At 49.6% G+C, this 10,437-nt stretch overlaps 1 protein-coding gene across 1 annotated transcript in view; it reads right to left on the reverse strand.

Moving 5' to 3' along the window:
- The window catches only part of LOC114903297 (carcinoembryonic antigen-related cell adhesion molecule 5-like), a 10,271-nt gene extending 261 nt beyond the window's left edge, over positions 1–10,010 (reverse strand). The window contains 6 exon segments of the mRNA XM_029236122.1: positions 603–748; positions 2,822–3,076; positions 4,714–4,992; positions 7,938–8,015; positions 8,018–8,185; positions 9,662–10,010. Coding sequence (XP_029091955.1) covers positions 603–748; positions 2,822–3,076; positions 4,714–4,992; positions 7,938–8,015; positions 8,018–8,185; positions 9,662–10,010 — 1,275 coding nt within the window.
- Positions 10,011–10,437: the final 427 nt, after the last annotated feature.

Consider the following 10,437-nt stretch of genomic DNA (forward strand, 5'->3'; position numbering starts at 1 on the left):
CACACACACACACACACACACACGCACACGGGCACATGCACACACATGCACAGGGAACTCCATTCTCTCGTCCCTCACTCAACACCTTACCATCTCCATGCCCCAGGCCTACATCAAGGGAGGGATGCTGCACATTTACCTGAAGATGGCACTCACTAACTCCCCACAGGAGAAGACAAGTTCTCAGCTTGGAGTTCAAGGTCTCTGCAAAGAGTCCCATGCCTCCCTTTTCACCATTAATTTCCATACCTAGAAAGGAGCGCTCATCTCTTGCTCCCTACTCACTACCCTTGCACCCTCTCCTAGCCAGCCGGCCCACCAGGCCCAGAGGAGTGGAGGGGTGTCTCACGTGCAAGGAGCACTCTTTTGATTCCCAAGGTCAAATGGGGTAAAGTCTGAGGCCTGCAGCTTGGCATTCAAGGCCTCTACAATCTGGGCTCTGCCAACTTATCCACCATTAATTTCCATCAAAGCAGAAAGAAAACTCAGGAATCTGGTTCATCTCTCTCTATCCTCATCCTATCCAGGACTCCTGTTTACCTCAAGCTTCCTTCACAGACAGGTACCCAACCCTCCTCTAGGGAAAAGAGAATCACGGCTACCTGGTCCCTCATGAAGCCCAGGAAATAGGCCACAGTGGCCATCAGAGCAATACCAACCACCATTCCAAGCACGATGTCAGCGATGCCCCCTCCAGGGATGTGTGGTCCATAGAATGCTGGGCCCTGGTCATTCTCAGATGTGGCATCTATGGAGCAGAAGAGAAACAGAGTGGGGGAAGCTGTGGTAGGTGCCCAAAGATCTCCAGTTCCTAATCCCTGGAATCTGCGACTGTTCCCTTACATGGTAAAAAAAAAAAGAGACCTTGCAGATGTGCTGACGTTAAAGACCTTGAAATGGGGATATTAGCCTGAATTATCCAGGTGGGTCCTTAAATACAGTTACAAGTTTCCTTATAAGAGGGAGGCAGAGGGAGATTTGACACAGAATAAAGAAGGCCGTGTGACAGAAGCAGAAAGAAGTAGACGGAAGCAGACAGAAGCAGAGTCAAAGGGAGAAGATGCTGTGATGCTGGCTTTAAATATGAAGGCAGGGGCCATGAGCCACGGAATGCAAGGGTTGCAGCTCTAGAAGCCGGAAAAGACAAGGAAATGGATTCTCCCCTAGAGCCTCCCAAGGAGCACAGCCCTGCCTACACCTTGACTTTGGCCCCACGAGACTGATTTTGGACATCTGACCTCCAGAAGCATAGGAGAATACATTTGTGTGTCGTCGTAAGCCACCAAGAGTGGAATCGTTACAGCAGCCATGTGGAACCAATACAGAGGCCCGACACCACCGTGGACCACCCACCCACCCCGGATTTCAACTGCCCTCTCAGCTGAGCACATTTAATCTACAGCCCTCCCAGTCATAAGACCCCAAGAGGGAGCTCCTTGATTCCAGGGTCTATTTTCGCAAATGGAGAGGTTGGGGCTCAGAGAGAGGAGAATACTAGATTCCCTCAAGGCCCAAGACCCAAGAGTTCTACTCCCACCCACTCTTCTTTCCCCGACACAGTACTTTACTAACGTCATTCACTTTCTCCCTTCACAATATCATCCCCGTTTACAGTATTGCCTTAATATGTTTCGTTATATCGACTCACAATTCTATTTAAATAAATTTAAGTAGAAAAAAATTAACTTCTAAAAGAAGTTCAATATAAACAAAGCAATGCCACTCAGTTCTAGCAAGATGCGGCAACAGGGTCTTGTTCTCTCCTTGTTAGGCCAAGAAATTAGCAAGTGCTAAGGAGAGAGTTAAAGATAACTAGCTCAAATCAAGACTTTCTCTCAATGTAATCAGAAAGACTGAACTAAATTAAGAGGGACTGTCTTTCTATGTCATGATACGTCACGCCATTTCCAGGTACCACCTGAGGACATTTCATCTATCACTTAAACTCTCATCCTGGGTTCTGGGGGAACAATGCTCACACTATATTCCTGTCTCCCTGTGGCCTAACCCCATTCTAGGCACACGGTAGGTGCTTCATAAATGCTGTATTTTCTCAGTTGAAGATGTTGCCCATCATCCACTGCACCACTGATTTAATGGTGGCTGTGGGTATGCTAATAACAAAGTGAACGGGGTGGGGGGGCGTGGAGTTTGAGTCAAACTCAAGATACATGCAATTTGCTGAATAAGTGAATGCACGCAGGTGTAATTTGCTGAGTTTCCTTTCTAGGTTTCCATCCTGGCTTCCAACTAGACTGTATATTCCCTGAGGGTAAGAACCATGCCCACCCCGCCTTCCTTCACCCCCAGGCCAAGCCAAGACCAGAAGATGCCTCTTGCTTCTTGTGCCCCTAAATTGATCTTTAAGCCCCAAGGAAGTGGACACGGGGAAGGAAGGCACCTGTTCCATGGAAGCAGTTTCATAGTGAGGCCTCGAAGTCTTATGATAAGGGCTCTTCTATTTCTCAGAGAACCCGGGTGAACCAAACCCAGCCCTTCAAACTCTCCTTGCTCCATCCCATCACAGGGACTTTGCACTCACCGCTTCCTCTGCCTGGAAGTCTCTGACCCTCCCTGCCCATACTGAGTTGACTATCTGGGTGGATGGATAGGTCGGTGGGTGAATGTTTATGTGAATGGGTGGCTGCATGAGTATGTGGGTAGTTGGAAGGATGGGTGGGTGGATGGATGGATGAGGGGTGGGTATGTGGATGGATAAGCAAGTGAATGGGTGGGTAAATAGGTTGCTATGTGTGTTGATGGAGGAATAGGTGGGTGGGTGGGTGGGTGGATGGATGGATAAGGAGAGGAGGCCCCTCACCTTTGATGTGGACCGCCAGCTGGGCCATACTCTGAAGGCCTGTGTCTGCATTGACAGCATGGCAGTTGTACAGTCCTGAGCTGTTCAGCGTGATATCCAGGATGGAGACGAGCTGCCCTGCTGCCCCTGGACTCCCAGCCACCCTCCATGCGTACTCAGCAGGTGGGTTGGACTCGGCAAAGCAGGAGAGGGTGAGGTTGGAGCCAACCGCAAAGGTAGAGTCCATGGGGTTTATCACCGGGACATTAGGACAATCTGGGGAAGACAGAACAGACATTTCAAAGGGAGGAGAATGCTCTATACTTTCTCTACTTCTAGCCCAGGCCCAGTGAGTCACAGTTCTGCCCAACTTCTATCACACTTCTGCCACAAATGGAACCATGACCCACCCACCCCAAACCATGTTAGAGAGAGGAAGGGAAGGAGAGAGAAGGAAGGAGGTGGAGGGGCCGTTGTTCCTTCTAAGGTATATTCCTTACACACCCGTGAGAGGAGGTGCTATAGCTTGAGGATTAAGAGTCCAGGTTTTGCAGTCTGACTAGCAGGAATCCGATCCTAGCAATCTCACGTATTAGTGCTGAGCGTCAGTCTCCTCTTTTGTGAAAATCAGGGAAGAGAGTGGCCACCTCACTGGATTGTGTGGACTCACTGGGATATGTGTCTGCTTGGCCTGTGGTCAGTACTTGATGTGCCGATAAGTGACTAATTAATCTGATTTATTTTTAATTTTTTTAAATTCCTCTTAAGAGAAGAAGCTTGAATACAGAGAGCATGAAGCCTGATTGTCAACCAAAACACCCACCGATCCCCATGCCAGTGGCGAGAGGAAAGGAAGGTAGTGGCACAGAGAGACCACTGCGCTAGGAATCCCAGCACTGAGCTGAGAGCAACCCCACAGGGGTAGGGGTAGTGCTGCCCCAGCCCATGACCCTTATCTAAAAAGAGAGACTGAACCGCACTCCTGCCCCAGGGTGGACCCAGCTGAGGGCCATATGCAGATTTTGCCTGACCAGCCTCCAAACTCCTCAGCCCAGTAGTGAAGTCCTTTACGGAACTATCCTTCCTCCAGCCTCAGTCTGCCTGTTCTGGTTCCAGTGGGGTGGGTCCTCCTGCTTGCCCCTCACAGGCTGTGGGCAGACACATGACCCCTGACTGTCCAATGAGAGCACAGTATCTCCCTCCACAGTGATTGGTTTGGGGCGGGAACATGACCCAAAATGGGCCAATGAGAGTCAGCCTTGGGACTTTAGCTGGAACTGCAAAGGACTGAGGAACTTTCTCCTGTGGTGGCTAAGGGGGTGGGTTGTGGGTGTGGGCCTGCTGGGGCTGTCATTCAACCCCTGAGAATGAAAGCCCCACAGAAAAAAGAGAAGTCCAGAATTCCTTGGCTTCCACATGGCACCTCTGTGACCTTGCACATTCTCCTGTTTCTTTCAGCTTCGTGTGGTTTCTGTTCCCCTTAACCAAACAATTCCTACCTATCTTGGGTAACCTCTCCCTCTCTCTGTACCTCAGTTTTTCCAGTCATAATAAAGGGACATTTGATGAGATGGCCTCTAAGTCTCATGGTTCAGGAAGCAAGGAGGAGACAATTTAGTAAGACAGCTAAGTGCGAGGCTCTGGAGCCAGACGTTGTGTTCAAATCTGACTACCACATATGAACTTCGGGAAACTGATTTAACCTCTCTAAGCCTTGATTTCCTCATCTGTGAAATGGGAATAATCATAGTTTCTGCTTCACGGTTTGTGGGTGAGGATTAAAATAGTTCCAACGTGAACAGTGCCTGGCACATGGTATGTGCTCAACAAATATTGGTAACTATTATTATTATTTTAACTTGCTCCATTCCCTCCCCAGGGTGCCCCCAAGGCATAAGGCAAAAGAGACTCACAATTCACATTTATAGGGAGGGGGTTGCTGAGGCTGGAAGTGGCAGAATTGCTGGCCTTACACTGGTAGAACCCGGTGTCATTCCGTGTAATGTTCCAGAGGGTGAGGGGCCTCTGGTCTGGGGACAGCTCCCCTCGGCCCCCATTGGAAAAGACATCACTGTTTCTGAACAACCTGATATCTATGACTCTCTTCGGAGGGACACACATCAGGGTGACAGAGCCCGTGTTCTCCACGGGGCCGACATTGTCAGCCAGGATGCTGGGCTGAGGCATGTATTCTGTTCAGGGACACAGAGCAAAGAGGGAACGGCAGTGAGATAAGAGGGATCCTCTTCACAGTTAATTTGATGAGCTCTGCAATCCTTAACCTCCTCCCCTTAGACCTCCGTGCATCTCACCCCTTTCCTGAAACCATCTCCTCCCAGGGCTTGGAAATTCACACACCCTCCTATTCAGTCTAGTTAGTATCATCTAGTCTAGATCTGCACTGTCCAGTACAATGGCTGCCAGCCACATGTGGTTACTGAGGACCTGAAAGGTGGCTGATCTAAATTAAGATGTGCTATGAGTATAAAATAAACAATGGATTTCCAAAACGGAAAAAAAAAAAAAAAAACAATGTAAGCTATCAACAAATTTTCTACTGATTGCATGTTGAAATGATGTTTTGAATATACTGGGTTAACAAAATTATTAAAATTGGTTTCACCTGTTATGCTTTACTCTTTTATTGTGGCTGCTAGAAAAATTTAAATCCTACATGTGCCTTGCATTATATTTCTGTTGGACAGCATTACTCTAGGTGGCTACGTATACAGGATCTGGCATCAGACTGAGTTCACTGGCTGATGACTTACCATGACTAAACCATCCCTCAGAGTCCTTCCAGTCAAATGATAATTGCAATGCCCCTCATAAGGATTAAAAGAGATAATATATACACAAATACTGTGATACATTTACAGTTTCCTAACTGTCCTTCTAATCTCCTGCCTTTGTCCAATCTGCTGCCCATGTGGCAGCAAAAAGATCTTTTCCCTAAGATAAAGACTGGGGACTTTCCTGGTGCTGCCAATGCACAGGGCCTGGGTTCGATCCCTGGTCAGGGAACTAGATGCCGCATGCATGCTGCAACTAAGAGCCTCCATGCCACAGTTTTTTTAAAAAAAAAGACCTTGGGACTTCCCTGGTGGTGCAGCAGTTAAGAATCCATCTGTCAATGCAGGGAACACAGGTTCGAGCCCTGGTCCGGGAAGATCCCACATGCGGCAGAGCAGCTAAGCCCATGCGCCACAACTAGTAAGCCTGCGCTCTAGAGCTTGCGAGCCACAACTACTGAAGCCCATGCGCCTAGAGCCCGTGCTCCTGCAACAAGAGAAGCCACCGCACTGAGAAGCCCGCGCACCACAACGAAGAGTAGCCCCCGCTTGCCGCAACTAGAGAAAGCTCGAGCACAGCAATGAAGATCCAACACAGCCAAAAATAAAATTAATTAATTAATTTTAAAAAAAGACCCTGCATGCTGCAACGAAGATCCCGTACACAGTGACGAAGATCCCGTGTGCCACAACTAAGACCCAGCACAGCCAAATAAATAAATATTTAAATTTTTTTTAAAAAAAAAGATTAGATTGTATTTCTCTCCTGATTAAGGGCCATCCTTGGCTCCTGGTTCCTCAGGACAAAGGCTCTAAATGATCATTCCTTGCTAACTGTTCCAGCCCCACCCCCTACTACTCTTCTCCTTGCTTAATATGCCCCAGGCTAGTATTCTTTCTGTTCCTTCCACACACCAAAGTTCTTCTTGCCACAGGGCCTTGGCACATGCCAGTCCCTCTCCCACTCCCATTTACTCTTCAATAACTCACCTCCTGCTCATCCTTCAGGTCTCCATTTAAATGCCACCACTTCTGAGAAGCCTCCTGTGGTAGACTAAATCATTGGCTGCAATTCTTTACCTCACTCCTCCCTACACTCTTCCCAGTATTCACACTCTTTACCAAGTAACTTTGCAGTCCCTTCCACAAAAGGCAGAATATGTTCCTTGCTTTTTTTTTTTTCAAGATTTTCTTGATGTGGACCATTTTTAATATCTTTATTGAACTTGTTACAATATTGCTTCTGTTTTTTTATGTTTTAGTTTTTTGGCCACGAGGCATGTGGGATCTTAGCTCCCCGACCAGGGATCGAACCTGCACCCCCTGCACTGGAAGGCGAAGTCTTAACCACTGGACCACCAGGGAAGTCCCTGTCCCTTGCCTTTGACTGTAGGATGTTGGCAGACATGATGCAAGCGGGTGTTTGAAATGTGCTTGTGTCCTTGGGTGTGCCCCCTTGCACCTCTGCCATAATCATGAAGAAGAGCTCCCTCTTGGGAAGGTGCCATTGCTTTAACCTAAGCCTCAGAATGAACACAGGCGGAGCAGACCTGAGTCCAACCCACAGTGAGGAGCCAAGCCCACCCAGGCCCAGTCTGGAGAAGCAGACCTCCCAACCAAGCTGCAAGCGTGTGAGTGAGCCCAGCTGAGAACAGCAGAGCAGTCCCAAGTGACCTGCAGACATGTGATAATTGTTTGTTATCATAGATAGGCCACCTAATTCTTGTGACTGTTTGTTATGCAGCAATGGCTAACTGATACACCTCCCCAATGACTCTATGCAAATCTGAATCCCCATTACAGCCTCTCATTATATCTTCTGTTCCTTCAGAGCACTTAACACATTCTTCAAGTATGTATTTATTTGTGTGACAATCTTTTAATCGCCTGTCTCTCCTTTTAGACCTTAAGCTGCAGGAGGTCAGGGACCACATCTCTCTTTGCTTATCACTCTATCCCTAGTGCCGAGAACAGTATTTGGAACATATTAGTTGCTTAATAAATATGTGAATGAATAAATTAATAAGGCATTGATCAGGAGGTGATTTTAATCACCTCTGGGCTGCAGCTAAAACCTTAAAGGGACAGAAACTCAAGAGCCAGAGATTCTCAGAGGTTCAGGGCATTTTCCTAAGACTACAATGAAGTTCAGAAACTCAAGGGCTTAGGAGAAAGCTCTGTGGTCTCAACCAATGACTTCCTCTGTGACCGTGAGAATTCCTGAATACCCTCCCACCGAATTTCTTCCTTTTCTGTGGAGGGGCGGTGATTGGCGTGGGTGGTCTCCCAGGGCTCCTCAAGCTCCATTTGGTCAACCAGAGTCCCCTCCAGACTCACCCACTCACCAGGGATGACAATCAGTGTGTCTGTGGCACTGTGGCTGCCTGAGGCAGGGTTGGTGGCCTCGCAGGTGTAGACTCCAACTGTGCCCAGGTGGACAGGAAGAGCTGCTGGCCAGAGGGCCCTGGGTTCCTCCTGATCGTCCACGAGTACTGGGCTGGAGGGTTGCACATGGTGGAGCAGGAGAGGGTGAGGTCGAACCCGACTATGAAGCTGAGGTCAGTGGCGGTTACTGGGGGCATGTCCGGACCATCTGTAGCAGCCAAAATAAATTCCCAGAGAGAGTCATAACCGAGAACCTGGGGTCTCTGCCTGGTCCGGCCTTTTCCTCTCAACCTGGTCCCTTCCCAGGGCTCCCACTTGCTGTGTGACCCTGGGCAGCTCACCTCCCCTCTCTGAGTCAGTGGGCTCAGCACTGGTCTGTATACTCTTTGAGGGGGAGGCGCTATGGCTGTGTCAGTGTCAGGCACACGTTCGATGCTCAGTAATTATATGTTGAGTGGAGAAATGAACCAGCGTTAACCAGGGCTTATTGTGTACGAGGATCTGGATGAGTTCTGCTGGGGCCACAGAGCTGTTTCCAGCACTGCCTCTACGCATGAGAGAGGCAGACACATGTCTCACTGAGAGGGAGTATTTATCCATCTTTTCAATAAGTGTTTTTTGATCCCTTGCTTTGTGCCAGGCACCGTCCTGGGTTTGGGGACACACCAGAGGCTGAGACAGGCCTAGCCCTGCCCTCACAGTGTTCCCAGTCCACTTGGGGAGACACACCTGCTCCTGACAGCAATGATCTAGAGTGAGCTGAGCAAGGATGGAGGAGCCCAGAGAGGGTGGCTGACCCAGCCTGGGGCGTCAGGGAAGACTTCCTGGAGGAAAGGACACCTGAGCTGAAACCTGGAAGATAAGGAGGAGTTATTCAGGCAAAGGATGAGAGCAGTGGTGGGAAGGGAGGCACCAAAAAAAGGGCACAGTGTGTGGGGCTGGGGTTCAGCCAGACCGTGGTGTGTAAGGAGTACTGAGAAACGAGGTTTTGAGGGTCAACAGAGACTTGTGGCCTTGTAGTCCAGGCTAAGTGGGCTGAACTTCCTCCTGGGGGGCACTAGGGAGCCATGGAAGAGACGTGAGGAGGGGAGGAACAGAGTCCAATGTATGCTTTAGAAAGACGTGGGCAGGACATCCCTGGTGGCGCAGTCGTTAAGAATCCGCCTGCCAATGCAGCGGACACGGGTTTGATCCCTAGTCGGGGAAGATCCCACATGCCGCAGAGCAATGAAGCCCATGCGCCACAACTACAGAGCCTGCGATCTAGAGCCCATGAGCCACAACTACTGAGCCCACGTGCCGCAAGTACTGAAGCCCATGTGCTAAAGGGCCCGAGTGCCGCAACCACTGAACCTGTGTGCTGCAGCTCCTGAAGTCTGCACACCTAGAGCCCGTGCTCTGCAACAAGAGAAGACACCGCAAATGAGAAGCCCATGCACCGCAACGAAGAGTAGCCCCCTCTCACCGCAACTAGAGACAGCCCGCACGCAGCAACGACAACCCAACGCAGCCAAAAATAAATTTTTAATAAATAAATTAATTTTAAAAAAGGAAAGACATGGCGACCTGCAGCTGATCCTGCCTTTATAACCCTTCCATGTGCCCCTGGGTCCCGCCCCCTGCAGCCCAACCTGCCAGGCAAGGTAGGTTTCAGGGAGGCAAGGGATGTGGGATGGACACTCACAGATGACACTGAGGGGCAGGGGCTCACTGAGCCTAGTGATGGCAGGGTTCTTGACCTCGTGCTGGTAAGGTCCTAAATCATTCCGGGTCACCTGGGGGATAGTCAGTCTCTGCTCGTCCAGGGACAGCTCCAGCTGCCCACTGCCCACCACAGGCTCCTTGCCAATGTACCACTGGAAGGTGGCGTCATTGCTTGGGGACTGGCAGCTCAGGGTCACAGAGTCCCACAGCTCCAGGGGCGCCAAGGTGGAGGCTGTGATTGTAGGTGGGGCCAGCTTCTCTGTGAAGGGGGGATGGATAGAGAAGGAGAATTGAACCCCAGCAAAACCACTGTCCATCTCGGTGAACATGGCCACACTGACCTTCCCCCTCTGAGCCTCAGTCTCCTCCAAAGATAGGCGCCAGCCTCATGGGGCTGTTGTGAAGATGACATGAACTAACGTACGTGACACCCTTGGCCTGGGATCTGCAGAGAGTAACTGCCTAGCGTCGTCCTCTAGGTCCCTGCCCTTGGGCTAGGGATGGGGGAGGGGAAGGAGATATTGTACAGATGACCCCAGCAGACTAAGTCGTTTAGACTTACATGTGTAGCCTTTTTGCCAAATCTAGGCAGAGGCAGTGATGCTAGAAAATACCAAATGTTATGCAAAGTATTAGTCAATGTATAATGTTGGTTATTCATTTAATCTTTCACCTAACAAACACTTACTGGGCATCTGTTCTGAGCCACATTCTGTGCTGGGCAGTATTGGGGTCACAGTAGTGATCAAGTCCGTC

This window comes from Monodon monoceros, unplaced genomic scaffold, assembly GCF_005190385.1.
Source record: "Monodon monoceros isolate NGI ecotype Baffin Bay Population unplaced genomic scaffold, NGI_Narwhal_1 Super_Scaffold_10, whole genome shotgun sequence".
NCBI lineage: Eukaryota > Metazoa > Chordata > Mammalia > Artiodactyla > Monodontidae > Monodon > Monodon monoceros.